Source organism: Theropithecus gelada, chromosome 14 (assembly GCF_003255815.1).
Source record: "Theropithecus gelada isolate Dixy chromosome 14, Tgel_1.0, whole genome shotgun sequence".
Lineage (NCBI taxonomy): Eukaryota > Metazoa > Chordata > Mammalia > Primates > Cercopithecidae > Theropithecus > Theropithecus gelada.
The window spans coordinates 13,994,413-14,008,202 of NC_037682.1; the positions used below are offsets into that span (position 1 = coordinate 13,994,413).

At 40.0% G+C, this 13,790-nt stretch overlaps 1 protein-coding gene across 2 annotated transcripts; it reads right to left on the minus strand.

Annotated features, from left to right (window-relative positions):
• Positions 1–3,103: 3,103 nt before the first annotated feature.
• On the minus strand, positions 3,104–10,660 carry MS4A2 (membrane spanning 4-domains A2). 2 transcript variants are annotated; one of them, XM_025357087.1, is made up of 7 exons: positions 10,503–10,660; positions 9,502–9,631; positions 8,854–8,988; positions 6,523–6,579; positions 5,809–5,970; positions 5,312–5,410; positions 3,104–3,480 (listed from the first exon to the last, which is right to left on the minus strand). In XM_025357087.1, exons 1-7 carry the CDS (start codon positions 10,556–10,558, stop codon positions 3,382–3,384), a joined length of 738 nt encoding a protein of 245 aa, XP_025212872.1. In that variant the 5' UTR covers positions 10,559–10,660; the 3' UTR covers positions 3,104–3,381. The 2 variants fall into 2 exon arrangements, with proteins under 2 accessions (XP_025212872.1, XP_025212873.1); XM_025357088.1 differs by lacking the exon at positions 8,854–8,988 and having other exon boundaries at positions 10,503–10,558.
• Positions 10,661–13,790: the final 3,130 nt, after the last annotated feature.

Sequence of the window (13,790 nt, forward strand, 5' to 3'; positions counted from 1 at the left end):
GGACTGACTGGTCAAATGTGACTCATGCTCCAGTTTCCTTTCAACTCTATTCCGTCAGTTATTGACAAAAGATGGCTGGTGATTGTTCCTACATTCTGTTTTCTGGCTATGGGTTGTTTGTAGACTGTTCTGTTTGATAAAGGGCTGATGAAAAGGAGGACTTCAGAAACCACTCTGAGTCTTTGGCATCATTTTATTGATGCCTTAGTTCCCCATTATCTTTGATAAATCCCTCAATCTTGTATGCCAACACAAACACAGATAAGAAATCAAGTTACATTATTCCAATTTATTGCACAAATACAGGCAATTGAGAATACATAAGGAGGTCACAAGCACACTAATAATTAATGATACAATACTGCATCGTGGGATAGAGTAGTTATGGAGGGAGAAATTAAGGCTGGATGAAAAGGTGTGCGTTCAGTGGTCTTCGTGGAGAAGATGACCTTGAAGTTGAAATTTAGAAAGACAATTTGGGGCAGTGATCGTGTGAAGAGAACCCCAGCATTGTGCTCTGTGTCTGCCTGAGGTGGGCATACTATAAAAGGCAGGCAGGGTGGGAAAACTCTCAGAAAGATCTTGAGAAAAAATTCATAAATTATGTGTTGCATATAAGAAATATGTAGTCAATGATGAAAATATAAAATTGGGTGAAATGAAAGAGAAATATTATACAACTGTAAAGATAGATTGGATCCCACTCCTAGAGGTTCTGGTAAACCAGGTTTAAGTGTCTGTATGTGAACGTCCATGCCATGGAAGGGATGTAATTAATACCCACAGATGATCAAGAGTAGAGATGCAGCTCAGCATGATACACAGTGAACGGGTAGGGTTTTTTATTCTGCTGTCAAAGTTGGAGAAACAAAATTTTATTTTAGAAAAATGAGAATGGAAAACCTCAGGCCCTACAATTAAATAAAGCATACCAAGTCACTTAATTATCTGTTGTGTGATTGTCGTGATCACTTTCATAATCTAGTGAAATTAACATCTACCTGTCACCTTTTAATCTTGGCATCCTCAATACATAAAATGTAATTAATTATTTCATTAATTGTGACTAATACTCTCAGACTGATTTTTTTCAGTCATTCTACAGGACTCTTAGGCTAAAAACACAAACGATCTTTTCCTTCTTTTATAAATAGAATTTTTTCTTCACTTGCTTTTCTTCACTACCTTCTATTCATAATCAACTATCTTATTTCTCACATATGCCCCCATTCTCTGTTTCTAAAGGTCTTTGCAAATGTTTTATTCATTTACTCATCACAATACCCGTGTGCGGAATTTCTCAGCACCTTCTGCATTCATTCACTATTGCTATTTTCTCTGTCCCATATTCATGCCTTAGGTGGATTGCTTATCACTGCGGACTTTTCTCCTGCCCAGGCCTACAGATACTGTCTCTGACGGTTACTTATTTTCTCTTTATCTAATCTTTCTCTATTTTGGGCTACCTGTTCTCTATGGTTTCACAATGCATGCATGTTTACGACTAATTATTGTATCTTTTTTTTGAGACGGAGTCTGGCTCTGTCGTCCAGGTTGGAGTGCAGTGGCGCGATCTCGGCCCACTGCAAACTCCGCCTCCCGGGTTCACGCCATTCTCCTGCCTCAGCCTCCCGAGTAGCTGGGACCACAGGCGCCCGCCACCTCGCCCGGCTAATTTTTTTGTATTTTTAGTAGAGACGGGGTTTCACCACGTTAGCCAGGATGGTCTCGATTTCCTGACCTCGTGATCCGCCCACCTCCGCCTCCCAAAGCGCTGGGATTACAGGCTTGAGCCGCGGCTCCCGGCCTATTGTATCTTCTATTCTAGATTTTTATCCTTAGTTTTTCCCTCCATTTATAGGCATGTGAAGTTTAACTTAGCTTCACCTCTATCTTAAAATAGTTCTCTTACAGTGTTAACTTGCTTCATTTAATAATAATTTCTCCTATACTGACACTAAACCTCTGTCAAATTTTATCTTTACCAGAACTCTGTATTGGATGTCATCAGGCCCTCTATGGCTGCATTTCCCTTTGTCTCCCCAAAATGAAAGTCTAAAAATGAGCTTAATTTAGGTCTAGTTGTACTCTTCCTCCACTTTTCATATTTCTGACTTTTTATCTTTATCTTTTTTTTTTTTTTTTTTTTGAGATGGAGTCTCCCATTGTCACCCAGGCTGGAGTGCAGCACTGGTGTGATTTAGGCTCGTTGCAACCTCTGTCTCCTGGGTTCAAGCAATTCTCCTGCCTCAGCCTCCCAAGTGGCTGGGACTACAGATGCCCACGACCCCACCCAGCTAATTCTTTTTTTGTATTTTTAGTAGAGATGGGGTTTCACTATGCTGGCCAGGCTGGTCTCAAACTCCTGACCTCGTGATCTGCCTGCCTCGGCCTCCTGAAGTGCTGGAATTACAGGCGTGAGCATCCGTGCCTGGTCCTTTTTATCATTTTTTTCAACATAACCAGTGTTCTCCTTTCATCTTAGACTCAAACACTTAATGTATTAGTCAACCAGTTGCTTGTCTAACTTTATTCTTTAATTTGTTAACAAAGTCTACCAGTTCCTCTTTTTCTACACGTTTTAGATATAACCATTATTTCCATTTCCACTCACTTTATTTCAGCTCAGCTCTTAATTTATTCTTCTTTTTTTCACTCACTAAATGATCTCTCCACTTACAATTTCCCTGTTTTTACCTATCTACCTCCCCAGACAATGGGTAACTTAATAAAATTCCCCACTTCCTATTTATCAATCTGCAAACATTATCTAATAATACCATGTCAGTGAATGTGCTGGTGATTTAGGCAATTATACAGATTTTTATAAAACTTCATGCAATACATTGCAAGAATGTATTATTGACTGGTGGTAAAATATTTGCATAGAAAGTTATATAGAGTGTAAGTTATATATATGTGTGTGTGACTGTATGGGTATGGGTGGGTGGTACAAACCATGCCCAACTGTAACTATTAGGAATGCTAAAAAAAAAAAAAAAAAAAAAAACCCTAAGAACCAAATATTATGAAACTGTCAAAGTTTAACTCAACTTTCAGCCAGCCTTCTTGTGTTCTGTATTTGCACAGTTATAATCAAACAGTTAAATCTTGCTTATTACATGTTGGCTTTCCAGCAGAGAGGTGTGTGAAGTCATAATATAAAACAAGAAAAATAGGAGTCTATCATATCTACAAATGGAAGGAGAATATTAAGGGGAACAGAAGCAACAAAAACAAAATATTCTCATCTGGCGAATAAATCTAATGTAAAATTGGCAGGCTTGTGGAGAGAATAGAAATTTTTCCAGTAGCCCCTTAACAAGACCTTGGCCTTCTGGATTCTTGGCTGTGAATCAGAGTGTTCTGGACATGTGATTCTTATGAATCAGTGGGAGGAGACATTTCCCCTCGATCTTCTAACTCACTGTAAATAGCTGAATATATATTTAATTCTTCATAAACACGATCATCTGGAACCTGATAAGGGAAAAATCATTTCATATCAATCACCACAAATTTCCCATCCCTAGAAGTCTTGCTCAAGAGACTTATCTCATCTACTTTTATCTTTCTGACTCTCACACTCTCTGTCATTACACTCTAATTATTTCTTTCAGTTCCAGAAAACCAAACCAGACTGGCTGGCTAAGTGGGCCCAAAAGAAATCATGTCAGTCGATGACAAGTTGGTGAGGTTATTCCTTAGTATATCTACTGTCTTATTTATCTATCTTTGGAAGAGAGTGATTTGTTTTTTTTTTTTCTCTTGAGACGGAGTCTCACTATGTCACCCAGGCTGGAGTGCAGTGGCCACGATCTCGGCTCACTGCAACTTCTGCCTCCCGGGTTCAAGCAATTCTCCTGCTTCAGCCTCATGAGTAGCTGAAATTACAGGCGTGCATCCCCATGCCCTGCTAAGTTTTGTATTTTTAGTAGAAACGGGGTTTCACCATGTTGGCCAGGCTGGTCTCCAGTTCGTGACCTCAAATGATTCTCCGGCTTTAGCCTCCCAAAGTGCTGGGATTATAGGCATGAGCCACTGGCCTGGCTACTTTTTTTTTTTTTTTTAAAGACCAAGTCCGGCTCTGTCACCCAGGCTGGGGTGCAGTGGCATGATCTCGGCTCACTTAACCTCCACCTCTTGGGCTCAAGCGATTATCCGGCATCAGCCTCCTGGGGAGCTGAAACCTCAGGAACCTGCCAACACACTGGGCTAATGTTTCCTTTTTTGTTTTCATTGTTGTTGTTTTGTTTAGTTGTATTTTTTAGTAGAGATTTGGTTTCGCCATTTGGCCAGGCTGGTTTTGAACTCCTGACTTCAAAGGATCCACCCTCCTCGGCCTCACAAAGTGCTGGGATTACAAGCGTAAACCACCGTGCCCAGCCTGGAGGAGAGTGATTTTAAAAGGTGGCTAGACTTAAATGCCTCAGGAAAGTGGACAGGTGGAAAGAGTATGTTTCATCCATCAGACCTGGGCAAGTACGGGAGCACCAGGTGCTAGTGGTTCTCATCAAAGGTATTATGGACGGGTGAGGCAAGTGGAAACAGTTGGTAGTCATGAATCAGAAAGGAAAGAATATTGAGGTGAGGTTTTAGAGCAAGTTGGAAAGGAAACGTCAAGAAATAAAGGAATAAAACAGAAACAGGAGGCCGGGCGCGGTGGCTCAAGCCTGTAATCCCAGGACTTTGGGAGGCCCAGACGGGCGGATCCCGAGGTCAGGAGATCGTAGACCATACTGGCTAACATGGTGAAACCCCGTCTTTACAAAAAAAATACAAAAAACTAGCCAGGCGCGGTGGCAGGCACCTGTAGTCCCAGCTACTCAGGAGGCTGAGGCAGGAGAATGGCGTAAACCCGGGAGGCGGAGCTTGCAGTGAGCTGAGATCCAGCCACTGCACTCCAGCCCGGGCGACAGAGCGAGACTACGTCTCAAAAAAACAAAACAAAACAAAACAGAAACAGGAATAGGCGGCTACTTCTGGGGCAGAAAACAAGGCCAGATACCTCCTCACAAGCCTCCTGCACATTCGTCTCTCATGCTCCACACACTTTAAGGCATCCATATTTTCTAACATTATACAGATCCTATTTTCCCAACCCTCATTCAGATGGATATACTATGAAATGTGTGCTACTTATGAGTATAAAATGTGATTTAAAATGTGAGATTTGGAAACCAAAATAATAAAACTTGGAGAAACTATTTTCTGGAAGAAATGTTTCAGAAAACCCAGCCCATATTTTTAAGGAATAAAGCTCCAATTCTTTAACCTGTCATTCAGGATTTTATATCAGGCTTCTACCTACCTTATTTCCTTTGAGTTCTTCCCCAGCTCCATAGATGGTGAGTGACAGAGCACTACCAAGTCCCAGAATGGTGAGAAACAGCATCATCACTACCATTTCCTATTGAACAGCAACAAACGAGAAACAAAGAGTCACGTGGTAGGTGCCCCAAAAGTTTATTTTCTTATAGCATCTCCTGCTTTCATCTCCCCATCATCTGACCAGTCCTTCTAAAGTCACACACACACACACACACACACACACACACACACACAGAGAGAGAGACACAGGAAAACCCAGAGATGGTTACTTGTAGTAGATAACTTTAACCCCAAGGAATTTGCCTGGGTTGAGGGGAGCGGGCAGCCAGCATCTCCCTGGACTGTGTGAACTTACAGAACACTATACGATGTAATGGAGGTTACAGAAAAGGATGGTGTTCATGGAACAAGAAAAGACAGCTTCTTACTTACATTAGGACCCAGAATCTTAGTCTTCCCACACAAAAAAATACATACAGCGGAAAAGGAAGCCATAAAGCACTTTTCGGTCCCAAAATATTTCTGGCAACTGTGGATGTGGATATAAGCCGAGCTCTTCTTCAGGTTGATGATCAGGATGGTAATTCCTGTTGCCCCAGCTATGCTGCTGGCAGTGTTTGCTCCCAGGCTTCCTCTCGCCTGATGATAATAAGGAACACTCAGACCTGGGCCTGCACTTGCTGGCACATTCAATAAACCTATCTTCATCTCAGGGCTGGATGCATTCAGTAAATTCCACATTGCTTCCAAATTTTGGTTAAAAAGGGAAGCCCTGAAAATGGCCGCATTGTTTAATGAGCGTATATTTCTTTCTCGCTGGACTGCATTCAGGAACCACATGGACACGTATGGTCTTTCCTCAAATCTTCTTCTTAATTGAAAACTAATTATTTATTTGATCGTGTGAATATAACTACAAGGACAATGCCATTGTGGCGACACTTTTTTTTAGCACGAGCATCAAGGTAAACATAAATTTCATTGTATGTTAAATGGTGCAATTTATGTTTCTAATGATTACATCCAACTTCTGTTGCAAAAAGCCCCAGGACACAAAATAGATTGAAACAAAGTCATATATCCACATTCACTGGTAATATAGGAGACAAAGACATGTTTCCCTTAAGACTCCTCAAACTCCATTCTTCTTACCTTTTCAAAGAGGGACAAAGACAGAAACAGGCAACTCACCAGATATGTGGCATTTCTCCTTTCAGATAAAATTGACAACATTCCAGAAATAGAAAACTGTTCAAAAAGGAGGAAAAAAAGAGCCACAATGAGTTTCTCATTTTCAATGTGTCCTTTTTAACCCCATCTTCCAAACATAGGTACAATTTGGGGTACTTGATAAAGTTACTTAGTAATGTCACCTGTGAACCCAGTATTTCCTTATTCTTAGTTTCTGTAGAGTGCTCCTCAAAAGTAAATGTGTATACGAATAAGGCTGGGTGTAGTGGCGCATGTCTGTAATCCCAGCACTTTGGGAGGCCGAGGCGGGGGGATCACCTGAGGTCAGGATTTCGAGACCAGCCTGACGAATATGGCAAAACCCCGTCTCTACTAAAAATACAAAAATTAGCCAGGCATGGTGGCCTGTGCCTGTAGTCCCAGCTATTAGGGAGGCTGAGACAGGAGAATCGCTTGAACCCGGGAGGTGGAGGTTGCAGTGAGCCAAGATCATGCCACTGCACTCCAGCCTGGGCGAAAAGAGTGAGACTCCGTCTAAAAGAAAAAAAAGTGTATATGAATCATGTGAGGGTCTTGCTAAAATGCAGATTCTTATTCATTAGGTCCTGGATGGAGCATGAAATTCTTCATTTATATGATACTCCCAGGAGATGCTAACCCTGACAATGCAGGGGTTACTCTTGGAGTAGCAACATCCAGCAACATCAGGGGCATGAATCTGTTAGACCACCACTCTCGTTCTATTGCAATTGTCTATTTGTATGTGCATCTTCCATCAGCTCCTCTAGGCAAGAAACATGTGTTTGTGGCATGCATATTTCCAGAGTTTGACATATATCATGTGAATATAGAGTAATTATGAAAATGTACATGATGATATTTTTACCAAACATTTACATATTTGATATAAATATAAGTCAATAGCACAAATTCAAAGCAATCTCCTAAAGACTCAGATTGTGAGTTTGATGGGTTGAGAGACACTTAATAAGCTGTGTTTGAAATAAAAAGACAGTAGATACAAGTTTCAATTATAACAGAGGTAGAGGTTCAAGGAGAGTCCTGAACAAGTCATCTGAGCACTAAGGATTTAGCAGAATGCAAAGTGAATGTGATATAGTTTAGAATTAAAATATATTCTCATGAATGAAGTGTCGATATAATGAAAAAACATGAATAATCTCAAAATAACTGTGCAGCGAAGGAAGACAAACAGTAAAGAGAACATACTTATATAAAAAATGCAAGTTAATTTATATTCACAGAAAGCAGATCAATGGTTTCTTGGGGATGAGAGGAGAAGGAGTGGAGGGAGGAAGAAAGAATTACAAAGATACACAGGGAAGCTTTCGGAAATGATGGATACATACATTGTATTAATGTGGTGATGTTTTCGTGTGTGTCTATGTGTGTCAAAGGTTAGCAAATTGTACACCTGAAATACTTGCAATTTATTATACGTCAGTTAGACCTTTAAAAAGTTAGATACCTTATTATCTCACTCATCCACCTGTTTTTCCACATAGAACAATGAGTAAAAGAGATACCACGAGAAAAATACCTAAAAGTTTCTAGGGCATGGAAGGTCACCATGTGCCCATTGATCTTAATTTTTCTCAGCCCAGCAATCTCTTTCCTCATTTTTCATGAAGATAACTTTATTTTCTATTATTATTATTTTGAGACAGAGTTTTGCTCTTATTGCCCAGGCTGGAGTGCAACGGCTCAATCTCTGCTCACTGCAACCTCTGCCTCCCAGGTTCAAACAAGTCTCCTGCCTCAGCCTCTCAAGTAGCTGGGATTACAGTCATGCACTATCACACTCAGCTAATTTTTTATATTTAGTAGAGACGACGTTTCACCATGTTGGCCAGGCTGGTCTCGAACTCCTAACCTCAGGTGATCCACCCACCTCAGCCTCCCAAAGTGCTGGGATTATAGGCGTGAGCCACCGTGCTCAGCCTCTGTTATTATTTTTAGATGACAGATAAAGCTGTATGTAGTTATCATATAACTTTATTGATGAATAGTGCTAGAGGTATGTTCTTGGAGTTGGATTCTGAAAGTTTAGGTTCAGTTACTATCAGCCAAGTGTCCCTTAGGCAAGTCATTTAACTTGAATTAGATTCAGGTTTCTCATCAGATAAAACTGTGGGCTAAATGTTTAATCCAACGTTAATTATAAAAAGAATGTTTTGTTGTTGTTAATGAGCATATCTATGTTAGGAATTATAAATATCATCTTAATACTGGAAATAACTGGTTAGTTCTTAGCAAGAGAGAGACCTATGTTCAGTGTTATTTCAGAAACTATTATAGATATATACTCACAAATATGGCTCCCCAGAATGGATAACCTGCTTTAAATGATGAAAAAATGTCTCCCTCAATGTGTGAAATATCAAGTACAGAGCAGACAACTGTTCCAAAACACAGGCATATCATACCGATCAGAATTTGTGTTACCTATAGAAAAACACATGAATTTCATGAAAATCAAAATATTTTCCCAAGATTGTATCATTTTTTAATAATAGAGGCCGAACATGAGAAACTGCTTTAGTGTCCTAGACTGTCCTGAGAAGGTGATCCACACATAAGATTTTCCAGGATACCCTGGCCACTATAGGAATTGATACAAGCACTACCTAATGCATGGATGGCCAATACTTTCTCCATGCGCCTTTATGTACACAGTCATGTTGAACATCAGTAATTGTTCTTTACGTCTAAGTATTGATAAAGATGATGAATCCTTCACTCCTATTGGCCATTCTCATCCTAGCAATTTAAAGTCTGTTTGAGGAAATGCTTCTCTGTTCCCAAAAGGGCCCAGTTAGTATCAACTCTTTATCTACCATGTTTTTTAGAGGACCTGCCACCTCTCATGAATCCAAGTGGGAAAACAGTTGATGCAACTCAGTATTCTTTTCTAGACCCAACCCTTACTAGAGTCAAAGTTGGAGGAGGCTCACTCACCCCCAGGAACTCCTGCTCTTTTTTCAAAACTGTCAGCCATGTATGCTGTGGTGGGGATGAGGCCGACTTCGATAGTCCGCCTGAAGATTCTTCCTGGGGAGTTACTGCCAAGACTTCCAATGCAGGCACACTGTGAAATTTAAAAGCAATTCAGTCATAAGAACATTCTCTAACTCCCTGTGCAACATCCTTGACTGACAGAAAGGGGAGTTTTGTTTATTTTTTCAAAGCCATCCTGTAAGTCAAATCTTCGTTGTAATTACTAAGAAACTAAAACTCAGAGCATCCAAGTAACTGACCAAGAACACCTGAACACTATCCAAGTGATTAGATGGGACAAAATGGAACAAAATCCATGCCAAATTTTCCTGTTCTTAATCTAGTGTTACTTTCAAGTTCTTTCTCATTCATCTATGTTGATAAGTAAAACTGAAAATAAACACAGTTACCTATGCATCTCACAATCCTTTTAACATAGAAATGTATCTGAATATATTATGTCAGTAACAAACCCCAACTTCATGTACACAGAATGCAATGAAGGGATGACTTTGAATGGCTCGATGGGGCTCTTACTATTTTCATCTTCAAAGAAGCATCCCACAGTTTATGGATCATAAAGACCAACCAAGAAGCAGGTTATTTTATAAAGTATTTACAAAAGCATGTGTGAAGGATATGTGTCCCGCAGCACATATCAGACACAGAAGCAAGAGATCTACATACCTAGTATGAACTCTCCTGTCTCATACCCAGAAAATGAGCTTCTAATGTGAGAAAATCTGTTACTTCCACTTTACAAGCTGAGTAAAAATGTTCCTCTTCAGGGAGAGAGAATCTCTTGGAAAGTACGGCAAGTAGCTTCCTCATACCCAATATATTAATTAAACTAGATGAATCCATGCCTAAATCAATAAAGTTTCATCTCCTAAGCACTGTGACTATGACTTCCCCTGCTGCTAAGTGACTGAGAGTAGAAAAAAATAATACCCTGTACCTACCTGGACGGCTCTTGTGGGAGAGAAAGATTTGCTCTCCTACTATTTTCCGTGTCCATTTTTTCATTAACTGAGCTATCCAGGAGTAAAGAATATTGTTATATTGCGACTTGGTGGATTTCCTCTTGCTGCATGCTCTGAATAGGCAGTTGAAATGGGTTAACTCATGACATTGATGATTATCTTTATACATATGTCATTTGCCAGACAGATAAGTTTCCTGGCTGATTAAGATCAACAGGCTTTTACTTGTAATGAATAGAAAAATTGAGAAGTCTACTAAATAAAGACTCATATGAAATAAGAAAATTTGAGACTCCTGAGCATAATTTTGCCTGAGACTAGCAGGATTTACAGAACCTGAAAACGAGACGTTTTACTAGGAGTTGAGAAGGTGAGAACGAACTGCAGAAAAGAAAGAGATGTGCCCTTCTTCTGGAATTTTCCCCCCTTGTGTCCTAATTCAGCCATTTCTATGGCAGAAGTTATCCAACTGCACTTCTGAAAAGCTTGTCTTCCTTGTTTAAGGCATACTTGGTTTCACACATAGACCCAAAACTGAAGTGCTGTTTTTGTATGTGAGTGAGTGTGTGTTAGTCTCTGAATCTCCAGATCCGTCTATGATGTTAATATCTATCATCTTTCTCTCTCTTTCTGTCTTTTAGAAACTGTTTAAATGATTCTCTGCAGTAGATGGTCTTGGAAATACAACCGGCTGCATTGTAACTGCTGTGAACCATACCTGATAGTGTGTAAAAGCTAAGAAGACTCCCTTGTCTGCTAAATTATTAGACTGATGGTGCTTAGATCTTTACAGTGGCAAGAATGGGACAGTGAAAACACTGAGAGGCATGAACTTTATAACAAATCCCACGAGCAAATCTAAACAGCATTGGACTGAATAGTATGCCTAAGTTAGAATCAGGGCTAAACCATGTGATCATTGTAATACCATAACTAGCTAGACCATAGCAAAATCAGTACAGATAAGATTCAGAGAAGGTTTTAATCTCTTTTATTTCAGTTTATTTATAAACATAACCTTGAATGACTCTTCAATAATATTTAAGATACTAAAAATCACACCTCTAATCATGTGTGGTTTTTTTGGGGGGAATGTGAAAAAGAAAATTTTTTTGTTGAAAGCTAAGATACTTACATAAACAGAGGATACTAAAAGACATATTTGTATAGCTTTTGTAGCCAAGTTTATTAACTCAGGTGTCATCTTCCCATGGTGTCTTCAGGAATTGGTGGACATAACCAAGGTGCTATTGGAATTAAGGAATAGACATTACTCACTTACACATTCGTCCAAAAAGAACTTAATGTTCCATGCCAGGCACTGCCCTTATCACTGTGCATGCACAGATGAATGCCAAAATCCCAGGTCCTTCTAGTCCACAATCAAGCAGAACAGAACAAAAATAAATGATATATTATTACCCAATATGTTGGAGGCTAGAGGATGTTGGAACACATAGAAGGGTATAATAATTCTACCTGATAGGGGATATGTAGAGTTCAGGGAAGGAATTCCCAGAGAAGGTAACATTTGAGTCCAGACTTAAAATTGAAATGATAGCGTCAACATTTTTCTATTTGCTTGTTTTTCTTTTTTTTGAGACAGAGTCTCACTGTCACCCAGGCTGGAGTGCAATGGCACGATCTCAGCTCACTGCAGCCTCCGCCTCCCAGATTCAAGCAATTCTCCTGCTTCAGCCTCCCGAGTAGCTGGGACTACAGGAGTGTGCAGCTACACGCGGCTAAATTTTTTGAATTTTTAGTAGAGACGGGGTTTCACCATGTTGGCCAGGCTGGTCTGGAACTCCTGGCCTCAGGTGACTCATTCACCTCGGCCTCCCAAAGCGCTGGGATTACAGGAGTGAGTCACTGTGCCCGGCCACGAATTTTCATTTTATCTTTCTTTCTTTTTCTTTTTCTTTCTTTCTTTCTTTTTTTTTTTTTTTTTTAATGGAGTTTCCCTCTTATTGCCCAAGCTGCAGTGCAATGATGCGATCTCGGCTCACCGCAACCTCTGCCTTCTGGATTCAAGCGATTCACCTGCCTCAGCCTCCGGAGTAGCTGGGATTACAGGCATGCATCACCACACCCGGATAATTTTGTGGTTTTAGTAGAGACAGGGTTTCTCCATGTTGGTCAGGCTGGATTGAACTCCCGACCTCAGGTGATCCACGCGCCTCAGCCTCCCAAAGTGCTGGGATTACAGGCGTGAGCCACCACACCCAGCCTTATTGCCTCTTTCTTAGTGAAATTACCCCACACCTGCTGGGCAAAGTCCTGAAGTCATGGTTCTGTGTGGCGTTTCCTAGTAGTTTATAGTAGTTCATTATTTGTGCAGCAAATAATCAGGAATTGAAGTTGAGATTTAGACTGGAAACAAACTGAAGATGGTCTTTGGTGTTTGCACGCGATGCTATTTTGTGAGAATTGTCAACAGAACCTTGCAAAATGCAAATCAGAACCTGTCATACCTTATGGACTCCAAATTGTTTCCTATTCCAATTTTCACAACCACCTCCTTGTCCCTTCGTAAGTTACTTATTTTCTTCTATACCTACACTTTGGTTCCCTACAGTCATGTTTTGTCATCTTTCACAATAATAACATTGAAACATATGACAAAATGACTGGCTTTTTTGCTGAGGCAAAGTTATCAAGATGAGTTTTAACCATGCTGCTACCTGAAAGGAAGAGATAACAGAGTTAACACCCCTTCCCTACCATGTATCTTTCCTCCTCTAGCATGGTCTTTGCACACGTGTTTCACCCACCCCACATCTCTGGCTTCCTCTTTGACAAGCAAGGTTTCCTCTTTCAGTTACATACTAGATTTATTTCTTGAAACTTACAAAAAATTTGCTTTCGTATCCCACATGAGCAATTGTTTTCTCAAACTGAATGCTCTACATTGAGCATTGAAATAAAATAAATATGTATGAATTTGCATGTTACAAGTTGAAATTTATACTATCTCAGATTAAAGCCTTAAAAGTAAAACCTAAAACCATAAAAACCCTAGAAGAAAACCTAGGCAATACCATTCAGGACATAGGCATGGGCAAAGACTTCATGACTAAACACCAAAAGCAAATGCAACAAAAGGCAAAATTGACAAATGGGATCTAATTAAACTAAAGAGCTTCTGTTCAGCAAAAGAAACTATCATCTGAGTGAACTGGCAACCTACAGAATGGGAGAAAATTTTTGCAATCTATCCATCTGACAAAAGTCTACTATCCAGAATCTACAAGGAACTTAAACAAATTT